The following is a 23,919-nucleotide window of genomic DNA, read 5'->3' as shown; positions in this document are numbered from 1 at the left end:
ACGTAACCATTTCTGCCAGCGAAAAAACAATTAAATTACGTCTGTTGTTGTCTCCACAAAAAATCGGAGCCAAACATTTCAAAGTCGGTAACTGAATTTAGAAAAGATTTGGCTTTTATCAACTAAGAGAAGCCTTTCGTATACCAACACTCTTGTGTGAAGTCATTAGCACTTGTCAGAGTACGAGATAGGTTATCAACTCACTTAAGCAACATCGGAGGTAATTGAGCGCGTAATAGTTGCAGGCAAACTGTTAATTGGCCGCTGATTGGTTGGGAGATAGTTCGATAGCCCGCTGATTGGACAGCGCTGCGCGTGCACTTCTCCGTCGGCTCTAATTAATCACCACATATTATATGAGCGTGAAGTAGGGTATCACAGCACATGGCAACGCTCAAGCAGATCACAAGGCAGTACTTCAACAGCTCCCGTCCGTTTGCAGTTGGCCGTGCCAACCCTGATCAAGCGCTCACCCTTGACATATCTGATGTGTCTATAAACGTTGGTAGTATGGGACATGTTACTCGTATCGCTTTCATGGAGAATATGCTACTATAAGGGTAACGCTATTTTTCAGGGCATTATCATTTGCAGAAGCCCGAGGTCTTCCGTTAACTGCCCGACGAAAGAGGTCGACCCCACCAAAACCAATTGTAGTATGTTGTAGTCGCCGCGATTCGCTGTTCAGAGTTGCGTCCTTTGGGCACGCTAGAAACCTATGATTGTGGGTTCGAATCCCGGTTCGCCCCGATTATATTTCTAGGTTTGTCAGCACCATACACGTGCTCGTGGGTTTCACCGAAGTGGTAAACGTCTGAGACCTGCATCACTTCGGGCTTTCCTCCCACATTAATATGACTGGAATACTGTTAAAAGTGGCGTTAAACCCAACCCACCCACTTACTCATGTTGACTACTAGATTTGTTTGTTTGTTGTTTAACGCCGCACTCAGCAATATTCCAGCCACATGACGGCGGTGTGTAAATAATCGAGTCTGAACCAGACAATCCAGTGATTGATAGCATGAGCATCGATCCAATCAATTGGGATCGATGACATGCATCAACCAAGTCAGCTAGGCTGACCACCCGATCCCGTTAGTCGCCTCTTACGAAAAGCATAGTCGCCTTTTACGGCAAGCATGGGTTGCTGAAGACCTATTCTACCTAGGATCTTCACGGGTCTGACTACTAGAGATTGTGCGTCTTCGTACTACGACAATTCGTGGATAATTAGACGATAATGTTATCAACCAGGCTGTTTATTTGGCCCCAACTAGAATGTGACCACCGTGGTTTGAATTTTAGAAAAAGATGACTACACGAGTTATGTACCGAAAGAGAATGTTGTACAAAATATAATTTTTCGGCTGCCATCTCTGTATTGTATGTTTCAAAGCAGTAACGCAAAATTATCCTCTCTCAAACCTATACAGCTGCAAATATCTGGTCCCAACCTGTTCTCAGACACACGGTCACGCGACAGCACACTCGCACGTGCAGAACGTGATCATGAGTTTACAGTTATACACGGTCACGTGGCGGATAAAGTCGTTCGTGGAAACGAGATCACTTTAACAGTTTTTTTGGTCACGGGAAAGCTTTTTACACTGGCACGCGGAGGAGCCAATCTTATTTGGAGAGTTACACGCGGCCATGTGACGGAGAGGACTGCATGTGGAAAACGTGATCTTAATTTAACATTATAACGGTATATTGGGCATGCAACAGCACGTGGGAAACATGTTTTAAACAATATCGCAGTTACATCGTATCAGATCAACTGAATTAAATCGTACTTCCCCAATAAGCTGGCATGTAGCGATATAACTACATAATAGACTGTCCAAAGCAACGTCTAACGAATATGTATAAATTATACCTAACTACACAAAATATAGACTAGTCCTGCACCATGACTGTGGAATATATTTATTTTATGAAAAATAACTATCTAGAAACGCATACAAAAGCAAGTCTAGCCAGCTCTAGCTAGCTCTATTCCACATGAAATCAGCATAGGGAATTTGATTTTTAGAGTCAAGAAGGATATTGTGTAATATAAGATTTCATAGACTAAATGTTAGTCTATATATAGACAAACTGAGTGGAATATTTTGAATGGTATCTGCGAATGGTACCTATATTTGAACAGAAATATTGTAAGACTATCTTATGCATAAATTGGAATTCATTCTTACCACTTTAGGTGCTACGACTGTCGTAAGTCTGTGTTAAGTAAGTATAGGAGTTACGATCATCGAAATACATGTGTATGTGTGTGTGTGTGTGTGTGTGTGTGTGTGGTCAGGGCACGGTGACTTTGTTGATTGTGATTGAGAAAATATTTATACTATATATGTGCGCTTCTCTTGAAGACGCGTGCAGGCTACATAAATATGTCTGCAAGGGAAGCGCACATATATTGTATACAGATTTCTCAATCAGTGGTCTCAAGTGTCCAAATAATACGATTCATTATTTTTATTTATTTAACAAATACATATTAAAGTGCTGATCTCAAATAACAATACGTGATATTTTTCAATTATCAATTAGTGCTAATTCACGAGGGCAATATGGTTTATGGGCCCAAGAAACGGAAACTTTCTTGAGTTCCATAAAACATGACCTTTCCTAAATTGTGGTCAATAATTGTTTTTTCACATAATACAAAATAAACAATATTTCAATTTGAGCTTTTAATAACCAACAAATTCAACAATAATTGATTCCCACGAGATGTCACAGGATGCAAGGATGAAATGCTCATATATATGAATGTTAATTTGAAGCATTTAATAACTGTTTAACAGTTCATCGATCAATATCTGTGTCAGCCATTTCGGTGTGAGTGTCACGTGAGCCGTTGGTTGGGGTTCAGGTGAGGCCTGAAGTGGACTCCTTGTTGAAGGTGGGGGCGGTCGGGTAGCCTAGTGGTTAAAGCGTTCGCTCGTCACGCAGAAGATCCGGGTTCGATGTCCGGCATGGGTACATATGTGAAGCCTATTTCTGGTGTCCCCCGCCGTGATATTGCTCGAATATTGCTAAAAGCGGCGTAAAACCATACTCACTCACTCTTGAAGGTGGGCAGGTTTTGTCACTCGGATTGCGCGACCTGATCTTTGTGCCGTCATCTGTCATACCTGTGTAAGTTTTTAGTCTGTTTCGCTTTTGTGAGCGACCAGTGTCATCAGGAGTCTGCTAGGAAACTGTCCTGAATCCAGCACAGGACCTGTAGTCGCCCTGACACAGTGATTTGTGTAGATCTTCGACTGGCCAGGTGGTTTACTCAGGGTTGAGAGCATAGTTCCCAGCTTGTTTTTTCCATTAAAGGAGTTTTCACAAGCACGAATATCTGGACTCTGTTTTTTTTCTATATTTAATACTTATACTAATACAGCTAGGTCACTATCGAATACCGTCTTTTTAAAGAAGGCCACGTGGCCGTTTCTCAACCAATGATTTGTTTGTTTGTTTGTTGTTTAAAGCCGCACTGAGCAATATTCCAGCTATATGACGGCTCAACCAATGAAAATACAGTTTTATACACCAGAAGAAACAAACCACACGTTGAAAAAATAAATGGATATTAGTAAAGGGGAATGCCCGGGTAAATCTCCATTCCCTAAAAATAATGGAGCCGAATGGAGAGTTACGAGGATATTCCCCTACTTAAAACACATTCCTACTTTTACACTTGACTAATATTTGAAAATATACGAGAACGTTTTGGAGGCTCTATTTTATACAGCGTAATCGCCCTTGCGTGATGCAGACAGACAGATAGACAGACAGACAGACAAGACAATTGTTTATTTGAGCCTCATCCCACTAATCCAGTATACAATTTACAAACATATAAAAAACAACATAAAATTATTACTTAGGCCACTCAATACAGAGTTACAAGAGACTAAAACGTTTAAAATTATGTACAGCAAACATGTATAAAAATAGTAAAGAAATATCACACTTTTTATAAATAACCGATTTACGTTTCTGTAAACTAGCATAGCAGGTTTTGGCACTAAGAATACACGTAACATTCGCTAAGAGTATTAACACCAGGATACATCTCACAGCATTGTGCTAAAAGAGGTTGACGCTCATCATTATAAACAGTTCGATTCAATAAAACATGTATTTCATCTTCAATAAAAGTTTAGCAACTAAAACAGAACCTTTTATTCACTGGCGTATGATTAAATCTTCCTGTCTCGATGTGTGATGCACGAGGAATGCTGTTCATAATGTCGTGTGGTCCTAAACTTGTATTTTATCAATCGGTTGCACGATGTAAATACATGCTGACGGGGATTACAGGAAATATAGAGCCCAAAACAAGGATGTTTATGTTTACCTGATATCTAATTGCTTTAATTATGAACATTGTTGTATGCAACCAGCTGTAACACAATATTTATTATTTTTAGCTTTTAGAGATAATGCAAACATTTGAAAATATGTAAGTCCACACCATACCGCCATGTGTCACCGTAGCTGAGGTCCACAATATTAGACGTCCTTAAATCAACCGATGCGGTTCGAAACCCCTATGGCGACACGTTTTCCGACAAAATTTGAAATCATGTCAAAATAAAAAAATAATAGTTTCGTCAGTTGCAAGTGTAAATTAATTGAAATGTCGGTTCAAGATAATGTGAAAAATAATGTAGCGTTCAAAGAATAGAATGACGCCACAAATGTGTTTTAACTTTCTCTCACGTTATTTCCATGTCGCTGTACAGTCTCGTCCAGATGTGTCTCGTCTCGCAATAGTCCACTGAATAGGATGAGAATATATATCTGAGAGTAATTGTTACTTCATTATTAAAGGTATATTTTACCAAACAATATATTTGTTTCTGTTAACTGAACATAGAATGACTTCAAGGACGTTTATAAAACACAACTACCAATAGTGACATCAATAATTTACACAAAATCTTGCGCAAAGCTTTTTTCAAGTAACATATGTACATGTTACTTGTTTTCAATTAATAGCTTATGAGGGAGTCACGAGGAGAGCTGCGAATGTCCACTTACCAATGAAATGCAAGCCCTCGGTGTAAGGGAGATAACTCACATTATGATTGCTACAAGGGGCACTGGAAGGTCGCTAATATAAACGAAAAAAATGGCCTCACTGCGAGCTTCCAAAACAGTCAATTTGTTGCGAAGTTGGCGCAGGTGAGCACCAGTACCACTGCACGTGACAATCATGACACATGACGCATGTTTTGTTGTTTTAATAAGAACTAATGCCATTGGGTAAACATAGCATCATCTTCTAGATGAACTGGATGATTATCATGAACTACGGTCCACATGAGTTGTCTCATACATAGACTTATCAAACAGGCAGAAAAAATGAACAATGAATGAATTCGATAAATTTATTGCATTGGCTCAGCATCGTGAGATAATCAGGGGAGGTAATTCAGGACTGACCATATAGCCCCTCAAAGAGGAAGGTTATGCTTGGTACAAGGATGGTTTCCCCAAATGAATCCAACCCACTTCATGTTGCAGTTGGAATTATTTTAAACATTACATTAGTATGTTTCAGTGTCTGCATAAACATAGTATATCTGCCTGCTTTCCAGGCAAACAAACCTGGTACTATCCTCAGCTAGGCTATGTGACCTCGAGTTTTTGAAGATCTGGGTTAGAATAGGTCTCCAGCAACCCATGCTTACCGTAAAAAGGGACTATGCTTGTCATAAGAGGCGACTAACGGGATCGGGGGGTCAGGCTTGCTGACTTGGTTGATGCATGTCATCATATTCCAATTGCATGGATCGATGCTCATGATGTCAATCACTGGATTGTCTGGTCCAGACTCGATTATTTACAGACTGCCGTCATATAGCTGGAATATTGCTGAGTGCAGTGTTAAACAACAAACAAACAAATTTTGAGTTTCATTTGAGCACACCCCTGGTAACGTGTATTTGGTGTGTGTACTCATTAAGTCATGTGAGAGGCATTCAGTGTTAGACACAGTCACTACATTCTGTTTGTCCGAATCAAGTTTTAAGCCCACTGGGATTAGTTGTTGCCTAAAAGCCATTTAACCTGATACCTGTGAACATCCGGGGTAGAATAGATCTTCAGCAACACATGCTTGTCATAAGGGGCAACTACGCTGGTCGTAAGAGGCAAGTAACAGGATCGGGTTGTGAGACTTCATTCATGCTTATCATTGTATTCCAATTGCGTGGATCGATAATCATGACATCAATCACTGGATTGTCTGATCCAGACTTGAAGATCATCATATAGCTAGAATATTGCTTAGTATGGCATTAAACAACAAACAAACAAACAAACAAGAAACAATTAAACTGATATTTTTCTGAATCAACAAGTCCAGATTAATGAACCATGTAGGGCCTATTGCAATGTGTGCCAAGATCTTTGTTTAGTGATAGCGATAGCAAGAACTAAGATCTGATTTTAATGAGACTGAGCCCTGTCCAATTTGTATTTGCCTGTAGAGAATGTTTGCAATGACCTGGCGTAATGTTTCCACCGGAAACTATATCCTGATGTATTTCCAGATCAGACGTCAGCACTTCACTATGTCGCAGCTGGAACCGACCTGCATCACAAGGTTGGTATATCATGTGACTTCTGTCTGATAGGGGGGCACAGGTGGCCCAGTCGTCTAAGTCGCCGCGATTCGCTGTGCAGAGTTGCGTCCCTTGGGCGCGCCAGAAACCTATGATTTTGTGTTCGAATCCCTATTTGCCCCGATTATTTTTCTAGGTTTGTCAGCACCATGGCCCGTGCTCGTGGGTTTCACAGAAGTTGTAAACCTCTGAGACCTGCACCACTTCGGGCTTTTCCTCCCACATTAAGCTGACACGCCGCGATATAACTGGAATACCGTTAAAAGTGGCCTTAAACCCAACTCACTCACTCTGTCTGATGGGGTCATGGTTGTCTAAGTACAATGCCGCTCTGTAGAGTTGCATCCCTTGCCAATGCCATAAACCTATGATCGTAGGTTCAAATAAATTGTGTGTAGACTATTGTTCAAAACAGCATGAAACCCGTCTCACTCACTCACTCATGGTTGCAGCTGCAGCTGCAGCCCCGCTGGAGAAGCTGCTGATTGCCAACCGAGGGGAGATCGCCTGCCGTGTGATGAGGACAGCCCGCAAGCTGGGCATCAAGACGGTGGCCGTGTACAGCGAGGCTGATGCCGATTCTATGCATGTTGCCATGGTAACAGAATACTCTCCAGTCAATAAGCACAATTTGGTCATGAGTGATGTACAGCTGCATAATTCCTTTTTTATTTCTTGTTTACACCTGTCAAAATGAGATTTTCATTGAATGGTAAAATTTGTTGGCATTTGTATAGATTTGAATTTCTCATACATTTGTAGGACATTTTTGAGCTGCAAAAATAGGTGCTGTACCGGTAACTTTGATCTTTCAGTTGATATGATTTTGAATATGAGGATAAATATATTTTGAAGCCAGGATATAGGCATACATTCATGTGTTGTCAGTTTGTGAGGATGTGTATGTGCCAGACTTTGATATGAAATAACCAATAGTACCTTAAGTCTACATGATGGATGACCATTAAGGTATACAACTTCACAATCCATTTGGGTTTTGGACAGTGACATCTATTTTTATCAATTCTCTGTGTTTAGGCAGATGAAGCCTACCTGATTGGACCCCCTGCAGCGGGGGAGAGCTACCTGTGTATGGACAAGGTGATGAATGTTGCCAAGGAGTCTGGTGCACAGGTGAGTCAGGTGTGCATGAAAGTCAGGTGTACAGGTGAGTCAGGTGAACATGTGAGTCTGGTGTACAGGTGAGTCTGGTGTACAAGTGAGTCAGGTGTACAGGTGAGTCAGGTGTACATGTGAGTCAGGTGTACATGTGAGTCAGGTGTACAGGTGAGTCAGGTGTACAGGTGAGTCAGGTGTACAGGTGAGTCCGGTGTACATGTGAGTCAGGTGTACATGTGAGTCAGGTGAGTCAGGTGTACATGTGAGTCAGGTGTACAGGTGAGTCAGGTGTACATGTGAGTCCGGTGTACAGGTGAGTCAGGTGTACAGGTGAGTCAGGTGTACATGTGAGTCAGGTGTACAGGTGAGTCAGGTGTACATGTGAGTCAGGTGTACAGGTGAGTCAGGTGTACAGGTGAGTCAGGTGTACATGTGAGTCAGGTGTACATGTGAGTCAGGTGAGTCAGGTGTACATGTGAGTCAGGTGTACAGGTGAGTCAGGTGTACAGGTGAGTCAGGTGTACATGTGAGTCAGGTGTACAGGTGAGTCAGGTCTACAGATGGGTCAGGTGTACATGTGAGTCAGGTGTACAGGTGAGTCAGGTGTACAGGTGAGTCAGGTGTACAGGTGAGTCAGGTCTACAGATGGGTCAGGTGTACATGTGAGTCAGGTGTACATGTGAGTCAGGTGTACAGGTGAGTCAGGTGTACATGTGAGTCAGGTGTACAGATGGGTTAGGTGTACATGTGAGTCAGGTGTACAGGTGAGTCAGGTGTACAGGTGAGTCAGGTGTACAGGTGAGTCAGGTGTACATGTGAGTCAGGTCTACAGATGGGTCAGGTGTACATGTGAGTCAGGTGTACATGTGGGTCAGGTGGGTCAGGTGTACAGGTGAGTCAGGTGTACATGTAAATGATAGAAAATAGGGATATATTCAGTAAGGGAAAGGTCTGCAGGAGAACATGAAAAAGACACAGCTTAAGTCCCATGACATAATGCAGCTCACAGGCAGAATGCTTAAGAAATTTTGTGTTTCGTGCAATGACTGACTATACAATAAAACATGGGTTAACTTATTTCAGAGATTATGATACCATAGTCATGATGGATACAAATTCACTGTATTGTAAAACTTTCTTACCATTGGCATGTCTCCTCCAAACTTCCCTTATAACAATACACAAAGAATTCTTGGAGAAGATACATAATATTTTGGAAAGGAAGGTGAAAGATTGTTCTATCAATAGGATGATGTTAACAAGCTTGTAACAACTTTTGTTCCTCCTGTCTCATATTGATTTACTTTGTAGGAGAATATTTTTGTCACTGAAATATAACACTAAGCAAACAGAAATCACAAGAGTAGATGAATCAATGAGTTTGTGATGGGTACGGTACCCTATGTTCTCAAGAACTTTCATGTTCACAGTTTGATGGTGTTTGTTTGTTGTGTTGATCAGGCCATCCATCCAGGCTATGGTTTCTTGTCCGAGAACACCGAGTTTGCCGAGCTGTGTGCCCGAGAGGGCGTGACCTTTGTAGGCCCTCCTGCCTCCGCCATCAGAGACATGGGAATCAAGAGGTGAGATGTGGACCTGGGGAAGTGGGAAATGTGAATCAAGAAATGGGATGAAGAAGTAGGGAATGGGAATCAAGAGGTGATCTGTGGTTCTGGGGAAGTGGGAAATGGGAATCAAATGGTGGGAAATGTGAATCAAGAAATGTGATCAACAACTAGGAAATGTGAATCAAGAAATGGGATCAAGTAGTTGGAAATGTGAATCAAGAAATGGGATCAACAACTAGGAAATGTGAATCAAGAAGTGGGATGAAGAAGTGGGAAATTGAATCAAATGGTCGGAAATGGGAATTAAGAACTCAAATTGGGAATCAAAAGATTATCTGTGTGCCTGAAGGAGAGGGAAAGTGGAATCAAGAAGTGAAATATGAGAAACTAAAGGTGAGAAATGAGAATTGTGTGTTGAGATATAAATATGAAATGGGAATCAAAAGGTAATCCGTGGTTCTAGGGAAGTGTGAAATTGAATCAAATGGTGGGAAATGTGAATAAAGAAATGGGATGAAGAAGTGGGAAATGGGAATCAAGAAATGGGTTCAACAACTAGGAAATCTGAATAATGAAATGGGATGTAGAAGTGGGAAATGTGAATCAAGAAATGGGATGAACAACTAGGAAATGTGAATCAAGAAATGGGATGAAGAAGTGGGAAATGTGAATCAAGAAATGGGATCAACAACTAGAAAATGTGAATCAAGAAATGGGATCAACAACTAGGAAATGTGAATCAAGAAATGGGATCAAGTAGTGGGAAATGTGAATCAAGAAATGTGATCAACAACTAGGAAATGGGAATCAAGAAATGGGATGAAGAAGTGGGAAATGTGACTCAAGAAACGGGATGAACAACTAGGAAATGGGAATCAAGAAGTGGGATGAAGAAGTGGGAAATTGAATCAAATGGTGGGAAAATGGGAATTAAGAACTCAAATTGGGAATCAAAAGATGATCTGTGTGACTGAAGGAGAGGGAAATTGGAATCAAGAAGTGAAATATGAGAAACTAAAGGTGAGAAATGAGAATTGTATGTTGAGATATAAATATGAAATGGTATGCAAGAATCACAAGAGATTGATAAGCTGAGATATGAGAATCACGATGTGAGATATGAGAATCATGATGTGAGATATGAGAATCACGATGTGAGATATGAGAATCATGATGTGAGATATGAGAATCACAATGTGAGGTATGTGAATCATGAGGTGAGATGAGAATCATGAGGTGTAGTATGGGAATCATAAGGTGAGATATTAGAATCATGTGATGAGATATGAGAATCATTAGGTGAGATGGGAATCATGATGTACGATGAGAATCACAAGGTGAAATATGGAAATCAAGGTGAGATATTCGAATCATGAGTTGAGATATGAGAATTGTGAGGGGACATGAGAATCATGAGATAAGATATCGGAATCAAGGTGAGATACAAGAATATAATGAAGAGATGTAGGAATGACATGCACGTTTTAAGATGTAAAATCAGTTGGGATCAAGCCATAATTAAGTACAAAACAGAGTTTGTTTTAGAAGTTCGTTTTTACTTTCCAGTACTTCGAAGACTATCATGTCAGCTGCTGGTGTGCCAATAATCCAGGGTTACCATGGCGAGGACCAATCACTTGACAGGTTAAAGAAAGAGGCCAAGCAGATTGGCTACCCAGTCATGATCAAGGCAGTTAGAGGTGGAGGAGGCAAGGTAGGTGGACGCAAAACCAGTCATGGTCCTTTGAGATAAATCAGTATTTTTAAACTTAACCTATCTCACACTTTGCATTTCTTCTTTCTTCTTTGATCCTCTGTGGAAACGTGCTTGAACCAAGTTTCCAGCTTCTTATGTGCGTGACCCATTTGTTTGGAATGTGACCATGGTGATGCTGGGGTGTGTTCAGGTGGATTGTTTTTTATGAAGCTGGAAACTCGGTTTAAGCACGTTTCCACATAGGATCGAAGAAGAAATGCATAGTGTGAGAAAGGATAAGTATATAAATATACAATTTATTGGAAAGTTTGCAGTATTGATATCCATTTCCATGAGGTATAAGTTGTAGCCATTTCCTGCCTGAGGCCCAGCATTAAAAGCATATAACAAGGACTGGTCGGCTCGGAGTCAGTATAGTGTGTCTGAGTGGGGTAATCATGTTAAACTGCGGCATGGTATCTCAGTGAGCTAGCACTATAAAACTGGCATAAGCACATATGCATGCATTCACCCATTGCTTTATAAATGTCACAATCTTGGAATACGAAGTTAAATTACATTTCAGCTCACTTTTATAGGGAACTGCACTGCACAGTAAATAGTCCTGTGTGTTATGCAACCTATACCGGCGACTAAATGGATGTGGTTTATTGCTTGTCATCATATCCCAACTGGATGGATCAATGCTCATGATGTCAGTCATTGGATTGTCTGGTCCAGACTTGATTATTTACACTTACATGTAGCTGGAATATCTCTGAGTGCAAACAGTGGAGTGTTAAACAACGAACAGACAAACAGTTAACTGTAGCATTCCAATGTGTCATCATGTCTCACAGCTGTGAGATTTCACGTAGAGAGAGAGTGCTACTGAAAATTAGAGATACAATCTATATTTCACAATGTTGGTAAATAGGGCTGGGACGGGTAACTCAGGTACTCAAGTCGGGTGGGTCCTGAGAAGGACCCGGGTACCCACAGTCCTCCCCAGACCTGTCGTTAGTCACGTAATTATTATTTAATGATAAAAACTCACTTTAACTCAGTGGTTACACTACAAGTCATTAATGTTTGCATTTCTTTCTGAGTGAGTGAATGAGTGGGGTTTTACGCTGCTTTTAGCAATATTCCAGCAATATCACGCCGGGGGACACCAGAAATGGGCTTCACACATTGTACCCATGTCGGGAATCGAACCCGGGTCTTCGGCGTGACGAGCGAACGCTTTAACCACTAGGCTACCCGACAGCCCCCATTTCTTTCTGACTATGCATGAATTCCTTTTGACTTGTATATATTTCTGGAAAGATAAGGCTTCAGTCAACTTAAGTGTACACATGATCTGATCATTTGATAAATGTATCTGAATAGTTTTTGCCAGGGCTGCTGTAAAACAATTCCCAATCTCACATTTTGTTCCATATTCTTGAGACCTACAGTGGGTATTAAGATAGGATCATGTAATAGGGGGTCAGGTACCCGGTTAGTAAATTTGGACTCGTCCCAGCCCTATTGATAAACATTATGTGTTTTCAGATTTGCAGGTGTTATTGACACCTGAAACACAGAATGTTGATATTTTAGTTCATACATATGTACAGAGGCTGGCTTGTTCACAGGGGATGCGGATCTGTATGTCGGAGGAGGAGTTTGAGACCCAGCTGGAGTCGGCCATGACCGAGGGTCGGAAGTCATTTGGTGATGACGTGATGCTGATTGAGAAGTTTGTGGAAACACCAAGGTAGGACAGGAAAATTTTTCCCATGCCACAGTGAGAACTCTTTGTCAGGAAATCAAGATGTCTGATGGCTTCATTGTTGGGCGGGGAGCATCAGAAATGGTCTGTAAACATTGTACACGTCTGAGGCATCAAACCTAGAACTTTGGGTGAGTGCTTCACCTGCTAGGCTACCAGCTGTTAGTGTAGATTTACCGAAGATATAGAGGATGATGCAGAGTTAGCACCTCTCTATATGCAGTTGTTAAATGTTTAAAGTTCGTTCATAAATATATGGAGATCTTGCGAGAGCGAGATTCCATTCAAAATGGCGGCGCCCAGCTAGTGATCGCATTTGATGTTGCCATGGTAACATATATCTTGTAAGTGATGTTCTTTGTGAATGTGATAGTATATGTGACGTAATGGAGGTAGGCTGCTGAGGAAAGGAAAGTTAGACGTTGGGATGGTTGAGAGACTGAGTACTGCAGTGTGCGCACCTACATGCATTATTATCAAATATGTAACCGAATAAATAACTTTGACTCATGATATCATCATTGTTTCGGGGCGGTCGGGTAGCCTAGTGGTTAAAGCATTCGCTCGTCACGCTGAAGACCCGGGTTCGATTCCCGACATGGGTACAATGTGTGAAGCCCATTTCTGGTGTCCCCCGGCGTGATATTGCTGGAATATTGCTAAAAGCGGCGTAAATCCAAACTCACTCACTCACTCACTCATCATTGGGCCATATTCTGATCTAACACAGTGAATGGTAGTGATGTGGTCAGTTTCTGTGTATTCTTCTTTGTCAGGCATGTGGAGGTGCAGGTGTTTGGGGACTCCCACGGCAACTACGTGTACCTGTTTGAGCGGGACTGCAGCGTACAACGGCGCCACCAGAAGATCATTGAGGAAGCACCTGCAGTGAGTTTATATAACCAGTACTTCTAGGCCTCATAGTATGTATTCACAGGTGATGGAGGAATGAAGTGTATACATCCTTTGAAGTATGGACTTGTAATTAAGGTGATATTTTTATGAAAAATGAAATATGAAAAATATTACACTTGTTTTTCAACAGTGTGTCATGTTTTTGAACAATGTGTCAAGTTTTTAAAACAGTGTGTCTTGTGTTCAACAATGTGTCATGTTTTCCACAATGTGTCATGTTTTTTAATAAAGTGTCATGTGTTCCAACAATGTGTCATGTGTTCCAACAATGTGTCATGTGTTCCAACAATGTGTCATGTGTTCCAACAATGTGTCATGTATTCCAACAATGTGGTATGTTTTGCAGCCTGGAATCAGTGAAGAAGTGAGACAGGCTCTCGGTGAGGCTGCAGTGAAAGCAGCCGCCGCCGTCGACTACGTTGGAGCAGGTAGGTGGCGCTGTGTTCATAAAATCCACCATAAGATAGTGTGACAACCACATCCACTTACGATTAGGTTTCTAGAAATGTTAGTCTTTAAAAACAAATGTTTGTGAACGAAGGGGGAAGATGGGTTTTAAGCCAATTTTAGCAATATTGCAACAATATCACAGTGGGGACCACCAGAAATGGGCCTCACACATTGTACCCATGTGAGGAATTGAACCCAAGTGAACCCTAAAATTACTAGGCTAACCTGCCGCCCCAAAAATGTGTAATATTTTTAGTGAAATGAACGTTTTGCTTTCTTCCCTGAATCCTGTCATGAAGATTTTCAAAAGATTTTTTTTTCAAATTAGTGAAATTTTGGGTCATTCAGTCCATAAAACAAAAAATTACAAAAAGAACATGCATGAGTGTGTGTTGTGCAGGGACAGTGGAGTTTATCATGGACAAGGACTTCAAGTTCTACTTCATGGAGATGAACACACGTCTGCAGGTGGAGCACCCCATCACAGAGATGATCACCGGCACCGACCTTGTGGAGTGGCAGCTCAGGGTGAGGGACTCGACCATTATTGACTTTACTTTGTCATTCTGCCATTCTTTGGACGAGAAGCAGTCACATGTCAATCGACATCAGTTATAGATAATTAACGGTATTTACTAAAAATAGAATGTCAGCGGGTCTCCAATGTGTGACAATACTGTAATGAAGATTTTGTCAACAGGTTGCCAATGTGTGACAATACTGTCAATGAATATCTCTTCACCATGTCATCAAGCTGTGACAATACTGTCAAAGAATATCTTGTCACCAGGTCGCCAATGTGTGATAATACTGTCTGTCAATGAAAATCCCACTGCAGGTTGCCAATGTGTGACAGCACTGTCAATTATTATTTTGTCTATTGGTCGCCAATGTGTGACAGTACCCTCAATGAATATCTTGTCACCAGGTCGCCAATGTGTGACAGTACCCTCAATGAATGTCTTGTCACCAGGTCGCCAATGTGTGACAGTACCCTCAATGAATATCTTGTCACCAGGTTGCCAATGTGTGACAGTACTCTCAATGAATGTCTTGTCACCAGGTTGCCAATGTGTGACAGTACCCTCAATGAATATCTTGTCACCATGTCCCCAATCTGTGACAATACTGTCAAAGAATATCTTGTCACCAGGTCGCCAATGTGTGATAATATTGTTTGTCAATGAAAATCCCACTGCAGGTTGCCAATGTGTGACAGTACTCTCAGTGAATATTTTGTCTACAGGTCGCCGGCGGAGAGAAGCTGCCTGTAGCACAAGAGCAACTCAAGTTTACGGGTCACGCCTTTGAGGCGAGGATCTACGCTGAAGACCCCAACAACAGCTTCATGCCTGGAGCCGGACCCCTGCTCCACATTACCACCCCTGTGGAAGGGGATGGAGTCCGTATCGAGACTGGAGTCCGACAGGGTAACCTTGGTTACTGCTCATTGTTGTAGAGTCAGTCCAGCGACATATATCTGCGATCCAGGGCCCATTTCACAAAGCGATTGTATTGCGACAACTCTCATAAGTTCTCCATGATTCCAGGCAAATTCAGCAAGGATGGAGACCTGTGAAGATCCGGGGTAGAATAGGTGTTCAGCAACCCATGCTTGCCGTTAAAGAAGACTATGCTTGTCGTAAAAGGCGACTAACAGGATCGGGTGGTCAGGCTCGCTGACTTGGTTGATGCATGTCATCGGTCCCATTTGCATGGGTCGATGCTCATGATGTCAATCACTGGATTGTCTGGTCCAGACTCAATTATTTACAAAATGCTGTCATATAGCTGGAATAGTGCTGAGTGCGGCGTAAAACAACAAACCAACAAACAATCAAAACAACAAGGGTGGAAACTGGACTTTTACAGTCCATTTACTCCCTTGCCTAGGGAAGATGGAAGTTAAAGAAACCAAATTTGAATAAATCTCTGATAAGTTTAAAACTGTAAAAACTGGGATGAGGTGTTTAAATATGATGGGTTCTTTTAAAACTTGGAATAATGAAATGCAGCTTATGTTTATGAGTCTGGACAGTTGCGTCAGAGCCGGTCTCTTCATCTCACTGAATTAAACTGTCATTGTATAGTTCATCAATGTAACTGCATAGCCTAATCCAAATAGCAGTTCATCATGTGAGTTAGGGTGTGTGTTTCTGCTGCAGGAGATGAAGTGTCGGTGCATTACGACCCTATGATTGCCAAGCTTGTTGTGTGGGCCGCAGACAGACAGTCAGCTCTCAGACGCACCAGGACAGCATTGCAAGACTACCACGTAAATATTATACAAAGAATTACTCTTGACAAATTCAATTTGCGAAAACAAGGACCCAAGGACCCAATGCTTGAACTGGTCAGACTGCCAAACGGGTCTGCCCTGTGGGTCCTTGTTTGTTTTTGCATATTGACCTCATCAAGAGCAATCATTCGTGTTGTTATACCCAAATTCACTTTAAAGTTTATGAAGTCTGAAAAAAGATATCCTGTTTCATTACAGTAAGTTAGCTGCGAACCGAGAAATGTTTGTACCAGAAGCCATCTTGTTTTCTACGAACGAGTCAATACTGTCATTATTAGAGGTCAGTGTCAGTCACATGATTTCTGGGTCGACATTAAGTGAGTGAGTTGGGTTTTAATGCCGCTTTTAGGAGAGGAGTCACACAATACTGATATCCGTGCAGCATTTAACACAATACCTGGAAGTGTGTAGCATGTCACACAATCACAAGATAAGTGAATGAGTGAGTGAATTGGGTTTAACGCCGCTTTTAACATTATTCCAGTTATATCACGACGTGTCAGCTTAATGTGGGAGGAAAGCCCGAAGTGATGCAGGTCACAGATGTTTACCACTTCGGTGAAACCCACGAGCACGAGTATGGTGCTGACAAACCTAGAAACATAATTGGGGCGAACCGGGATTCAAACCCAAAATCAAAGGTTTCTGGCGTGCCCAAGGGACGCAACTCTGCACAGCGAATCGCGGCGCCTTAGACGACTGGGCCACCCGTGCCCCCCAGGTCGACATTGAAATGTATTGTTTCGTCACGTGGTATGGATTAACCAATGGAATTGCAACATTCTTAAGAGAGGTTTAACAATGTCAATTATTGCCAACACATTAACACAGATGATGAGACGTTGCAACACACCCCTCCCTCCTTCCATGGTGTTTCAGATTGTAGGTGTCAACACCAACATCAAGTTCTTGTTGGATTTGGCGGCACACCCCGAGTTCCAGGCAGCCAACGTTCACACCGACTTCATTCCCCAACACAAGGACCAGCTCTTCCCACAGTCCATCCTCTCGGCACAAACACTGTGTCATGCTGCTGTTGCTATGGTTACACTACAGCAGAGTCGGACGGTTAGAAGAAGCCAAATTACACAAGGTGAGTTGTATCATGTCTGCCTTGGGACCGCCTCCGTGGCCTAGTGGTAGAGCGTTTGCCTGGAGAGTAGAAGGTCCAGGGTTCAATCCCCGGCTGCGTCATACCAAAAGACATTAAAAAATGGTATTTGCTGTTACCCTGTCTGGCACTCGGTATTAAGGGGGTTAAACAAGGACTGGTCAGCTGGGAGTCAGTACAATGTGTCTGAGTGGGGTATTTATGGTATCTCTATAAATCGGCATCAGTCCGGACTAGTACAAGCAGCCACACACACACACACACACACACACACACACACACACACACATGCATGCATGTCACTATACAAGTGCAATAATCCTGGACTCAACGTTAAACCCTATTTCACCTCACCTTACGTCTGCCTGGCAAGGAAGGCAGAGTTTTAGTTGGAGCATCCGGCTGTGAAACTGAAGAGTTAGGTTTGATATCCTCCATGAATTCAGTTTATGACATGCTCCTTGGCGCCATGGCATTGCTAGGATGATATAACAAGTTGTATAACCCTCATCACAAAGGGAAATTGGTGAGATTTTCTCTGCAACCTGTGATGCCACCGATATAAGGTTCGATCCCCAAAATACAGTTTATTTACCAATTCTTTTCGTTCATTGCCATGAAAGTTTGTTTGTTGTTTAACACCGCACTCATCAATATTCCAGCTATATGACAGCAGTCTGTAAATAATCAAGCCTTGTCCAGTCAATCCAGTGATTGACATCATGAGCATCAATTCACACAATAGGGATACGATGACATGCATCAACCAAGTCAGCGAGCCTGACCACCCGATCCCATTAGTCGCCTCTTACGACAAGCAAAGTCTTCTTTTACGGCAAGCATGGCTTGCTGAAGACTTATTCTAACCCGGATTTTCACGAGTCTGACATGAAAAAGATTGTTATCATTTGTCTATACAGATTTCTTCTGCTGTTCTTCACAGATCCCTTCTCTCCTTTCTCGTGGTGCAGCGGAGCCCGTGTTAACCAGGCTGCGTCTAGGCAACTGTTGCTATGTGACGGAGACGAAGGTGAGGCTATGTTGATAGAGGGCTGTGTTCCAGGGGGACTGTTCCAGAGGGCTGTGTTCCGTGGGGCTCTGTTCCAGGGTGGTTGTGTCCCAGGGTGGTTGTGTTCCTGGGGGGCTGTGTTCCAGGGGGGTTGTGTCCCAGGAGGGCTGTGTCCAAGTGGGGGCTGTGTCCCAGGGGGGCTGTGTTCCAGGGGGCTGTGTCCCAGGGGGGGGGCTGTGTCCCAGGGGGGGCTGTGTTCCAGGTGTGGCTGTGTTCCAGGTGTTCCAGGGGCTGTGTCCCAGGTGGCTGTGTCCCAGGGGGGCTGTGTTCCAGGGGGCTGTGTCCCAGGAGGGCTGTGTTCCAGGGGGGCAGTGTTCCAGGGGGGGCTGTGTCCCAGGGGGGCTGTGTTCCAGGGGGGGGCTGTGTCCCAGGGGGGGCTGTGTCCCAGGGCAGGCTGTGTTCCAGGGTGGCTGTGTTCCAGGGTGGCTGTGTTCCAGGGGGGGCTGTGTCCCAGGAGGGCTGTGTCCAAGTGGGGGCTGTGTCCCAGGGGGGCTGTGTTCCAGGGGGCTGTGTCCCAGGGGGGGGCTGTGTCCCAGGGGGGGCTGTGTTCCAGGTGTGGCTGTGTTCCAGGTGTTCCAGGGGCTGTGTCCCAGGTGGCTGTGTCCCAGGGGGGCTGTGTTCCAGGGGGCTGTGTCCCAGGAGGGCTGTGTTCCAGGGGGGCAGTGTTCCAGGGGGGGCTGTGTCCCAGGGGGGCTGTGTTCCAGGGGGGGCTGTGTCCCAGGGGGGGCTGTGTCCCAGGGCAGGCTGTGTTCCAGGGTGGCTGTGTTCCAGGGTGGCTGTGTTCCAGGGGGGGCTGTGTCCCAGGGGGGCTGTGTTCCAGGGGGGCTGTGTCCCAAGGGGGGCTGTGTTCCAGGGTGGCTGTGTCCCAGGGGGCTGTGTTCCAGAGGGGCTGTGTCCCAGGTGGCTGCGTCCCAGGGGGGCTGTGTTCCAGGGGGCTGTGTCCCAGGAGGGCTGTGTTCCAGGGGGGCTGTGTCCCAGGGGGCTGTGTTCCAGAGGGGCTGTGTCCCAGGGTGGCTATGACCCAGGGGGGCTGTGTTCCAGAGGAGCTGTGTCCCAGAGGGGCTGTGTCCCAGGGGGGGGGGGGGGGGGGGGGGGGGGGCTGTCTGCCAGGGGGGGCTGTGTCCCGGGGGGGGGTGTCTCCCAGGAGGGGCTGTGTCCCAGGTGGGGCTGTGTCCCAGGGGGGCTGTGTCCCAGGGTATCCCAGGTGTGGTATTTCAGAGATAATATTGGAGAGGTATTTCAGAGATTGTACTAGAAGTATTTCAGAGATAATATTGGAGAGGTATTTCAGAGATTGTACTAGAAGTATTTCAGAGATAATATTGGAGAGGTATTTCAGAGATTGTACTAGAAGTATTTCAGAGATAATATTGGAGAGGTATTTCAGAGATTGTACTAGAAGTATTTCAGAGATAATATTGGAGTGGTATGTCAGAGATTGTACTAGAAGTATTTCAGAAGTAATATTTAAGAACTGATGTTTCAGAGGTGGCAGTGGAAGTGGAGTCAGATGGAGGTATGTTCGTTGTGCGGATGGACGGCGTGGAGCGTGAGGTGGTGGCGGAGATGAAGGAGGATGGGGACAGACTCTCCCTCACCTGCACCATCGACGGAGTCAAGACATCGTCCACAGTCATCATGCAGGGAAACTCTCTCCACATCTTCACCCTGGTGAGCTGGGACACCCACTGTAGACTCCAGCTACTTCCTCCTCCTTCCTCCTCACATTATTATTAACAGTATTCAGCCCTGCTTTTTGTTTGGAAAAATAGTTGATTTTGCAATTCAGATTTTTCCAGTACAGTTCTACATGAAGCTTTGAATCTTTTTTCTTTCTTTTGTTTGTTTGTTGTTTAACAAAAACAACAAAAATTGCACTCACCAATATTCCAGCTATATGTCGCCAGTCTGTAAATAATCCAGTCTGGACCAGACAATCCAGTGATTGATATCATGAGCATCGATCCATGCAATTGGAATATGATGACATGCATCAACCAAGTCAGTGAGCCTGACCACCCGATCCAGTTAGTCGTCTCTTACTACGAGCATAGTCCCCTTTTACGGCTAGAATGGGTTGCTGAAGACCTATTCAACCCCGGAATCTTCACGGGTCGCTTTGAATCAAACCATGTAACTTTCTAGTGATCAAGATCCGGGTTAGAATTGGTCTTCAGCAACCCATGCTTGATGGGTGCTTCGATTCACTGACTTGGTTGATACATGTCATCGGATCCCAGTTGCGTCGATCAGTGCTCATGATATCAATCACTGGATTGTTTGGCCCTACTCTAAGTTAAATACAGCCGTCATATAGCTGACATACTGCTGGGTGGGGCATTATACAACAAACAAACAACAAATATTGAGGCCTCTTAATGCTGAGCCATCCTCTGTACCTGTTTCATGGCTCGTTGCTCATGATGTCAGTCACTGGACTGTGTAATCCAGACTCGATTATTTACAGGCTGTTGTCATATGGCTGTAATATTGCTGGGTAATGCATTAAACAACAAACAAACAAACAAGTCATAGGGCTGTGACCGCAATAAGTCTATGTTGAGGTATGTAGCAGTACGATCAGTTTGTGAATAGACGCCTTGATGATGTCTGCCTGATTATTTCCAGGATGGCAGTCATGAGCTGCACATCCCTGTGCCCAAGTACCTGCAGTCTACCGAAGGAGGAGCATCAGATGATGACGCAGTGGCGCCGATGCCGGGCGTGGTGGAGCGGGTGATGGTGGCCGAGGGGACACAAGTTGAGAAGGGGGACCCCCTCGTCGTCATGATTGCCATGAAAATGGAGGTGAGTTATTTTTGAGAGGGTAGTGAGTTGTTACCCTCGGATGAAGCTGGTCAATAAAGATAAATGCAATGGCCAAATGATCACAGCCAAAAGTGGGCAAGATAAGGCAATCAGGATTGGGAGAAAAGGTAGAATTAGAATTATGAGAATATCAAAGTGACTGCATTGTGATCGAATTGGATGGTGTTAACGTTTTAAAGACCAATCATAAACCTATAGTGGATGTTTGCTGATGTTCAGATAGGTTCTTCAAAACACTGGAAAACCTGTTACAAGGTTTTAACTGAACGTTCCAGTAGAACCTCACAAATGGAGGAATAATTGTAGAATATGAATAAGACACCTGTTGACAAGTTTTATTTTCAACCATACAATCAGTTGAAACTTGGTCAGCTATCTGTGCAGGTTCATCTGGTACATGATGTTTGCTTGTTTCAGTATGTTATACGGGCTCCACTGTCCGGGGTGGTCCACCGGGTAGCGGTATATGATGTTTGCTTGTTTCAGTATGTCATACGGGCTCCACGGTCCGGGGTGGTCCAGCGGGTAGCGGTATATGATGTTTGCTTGTTTCAGTATGTTATACGGGCTCCACGGTCCGGGGTGGTACAGCGGGTAGCGGTATATGATGTTTGCTTCTTTCAGTATGTTATATGGGCTCCGTGGTCCGGCGTGGTCCAGCGGGTGGCGGTATATGATGTTTGCTTGTTTCAGTATGTTATACGGGCTCCACAGTCCGGGGTGGTCCAGCGGGTAGCGGTATATGATGTTTGCTTGTTTCAGTATGTTATGCGGGCCCCACGGTCCGGGGTGGTCCAGCGGGTAGCGGTATATGATGTTTGCTTGTTTCAGTATGTTATACGGGCTCCACGGTCCGGGGTGGTCCAGCGGGTAGCAGTATATGATGTTTGCTTGTTTCAGTATGTTATACGGGCTCCACGGTCCGGGGTGGTCCAGCGGGGTAGCGGTATATGATGTTTGCTTGTTTCAGTATGTCATACGAGCTCCACGGTCCTGGTGGTACAGCGGGTAGCGGTATATGATGTTTGCTTGTTTCAGTATGTTATACGGGCTGCACGGTCCGGGGTGGTCCAGCAGGTAGCGGTATATGATCATGATGATGTTTGCTTGTTTCAGTATGTTATACGGGCTCCACGGTCTGGGGTGGTCCAGCGGGTAGCATTCCAGCCAGGTCAAACCGTCAACAGAGGGACAGTGCTGGTTCACTTCAAGGAAGACGAAGCAGCACACGACTGAGACCAATAGCATTAGGACATATTGTGTATATAGTGAACAGCGTAGTAGTGTATACGCTGAACAGTGAACAACGTTGCTATGGATGAATACATATCAAACTTGTTGATATCCATGAACTTGGCCCAGTGAGATTTGTGTCTGTGTGTTGTGTGTGTGTGTGTTTCACCAATACCAACATGAGGTATCCAGGACTAGTATTCAGAGAGAAATACAAGACATCTTTTATGTGAATTGTTTGATAGGGATTACTTAGAGGTTGACGTTTTGGTTTAGATCCTTATACTGTTGTCCAGCTGCTTGACAACTGTATAAGGTGTCAGCCTTGCTTGACAACTGTTTAAGGTGTCAGCCTTGCTTGACAACTGTATAAGGTGTCAGCCTTGCTTGACAACTGTTTAAGGTGTCAGCCTTGCTTGACAACTGTTTAAGGTGTCAGCCTTGCTTGACAACTGTATAAGGTATCAACCTTGCTTGACAACTGTATAAGGTGTCAACCTTGCTTGACAACTGTTTAAGGTGTCAACCTTGCTTGACAACTGTTTAAGGTGTCAGCCTTGCTTGACAACTGTGTAAGGTGTCAGCCTTGCTTGACAACTGTATAAGGTGTCAGCCTTGCTTGACAACTGTATAAGGTGTCAGCCTTGCTTGACAACGGTTATAAGGTGTCAGCCTTGCTTGACAACTGTATAAGGTGTCAGCCTTGCTTGACAACTGTATAAGGTGTCAGCCTTGCTTGACAACTGTATAAGGTGTCAGCCTTGCTTGACAACTGTATAAGGTGTCAGCCATGCTTGACAAAGGTTATAAGGATCTATACTGAAATGTCACCTTTACAGTAAATGAAGAAGTTGTTATCCATAGACTATGTCTACTTTATCTCTTATGTGGATCGTAAAAGTCAGGATATTCATTACTTCCTACCTTGTTTTCAAATAGGGTCAAACAAGACATTTGTATCAAGGTTGCAATGAAATGTTAAGTGTCAAACAACAAGATACTGTGTTAACATCTTGACACAAACTTTAGGATTGTAATTTTGATGTTATTAATATTTATTAGGCAAGCCTTCTGACAGCCTGGTGGCATGGTGATGGTGAATGTAACTTAACTTGTACGTACAACTTTGTGTGTGAGCTGTGTATCTGCACTTGGAAATAAATCATGTTTCCATATTGTTGGAGTTGAGGGTGTTTACTTAAAAATAATGTGCAT

General features: G+C 43.7%; 1 protein-coding gene across 1 annotated transcript; it reads left to right on the top strand.

Annotated features, from left to right (window-relative positions):
- Positions 1-5,111: 5,111 nt before the first annotated feature.
- On the top strand, positions 5,112-23,840 carry LOC139472241 (methylcrotonoyl-CoA carboxylase subunit alpha, mitochondrial-like). Its single transcript, XM_071254624.1, has 17 exons — positions 5,112-5,193; positions 6,567-6,619; positions 7,091-7,236; positions 7,677-7,772; positions 9,219-9,340; positions 10,892-11,039; positions 12,662-12,783; positions 13,575-13,686; positions 14,060-14,141; positions 14,564-14,691; positions 15,410-15,593; positions 16,329-16,438; positions 17,342-17,555; positions 18,517-18,603; positions 20,129-20,313; positions 21,271-21,450; positions 22,588-23,840. The coding sequence occupies exons 1-17, from the start codon at positions 5,141-5,143 to the stop codon at positions 22,705-22,707; spliced, it is 2,142 nt and encodes a 713-aa protein (XP_071110725.1). The 5' UTR covers positions 5,112-5,140; the 3' UTR covers positions 22,708-23,840.
- Positions 23,841-23,919: the final 79 nt, after the last annotated feature.

The sequence above is a fragment of the Haliotis cracherodii genome, unplaced genomic scaffold, assembly GCF_022045235.1.
Source record: "Haliotis cracherodii isolate W230 unplaced genomic scaffold, xgHalCrac1.p SCAF_24, whole genome shotgun sequence".
Classification (NCBI taxonomy): Eukaryota; Metazoa; Mollusca; class Gastropoda; order Lepetellida; family Haliotidae; genus Haliotis; species Haliotis cracherodii.
Note: the sequence above shows the minus strand (reverse complement) of the source record. Positions and strands in the feature narration are given on the sequence as shown.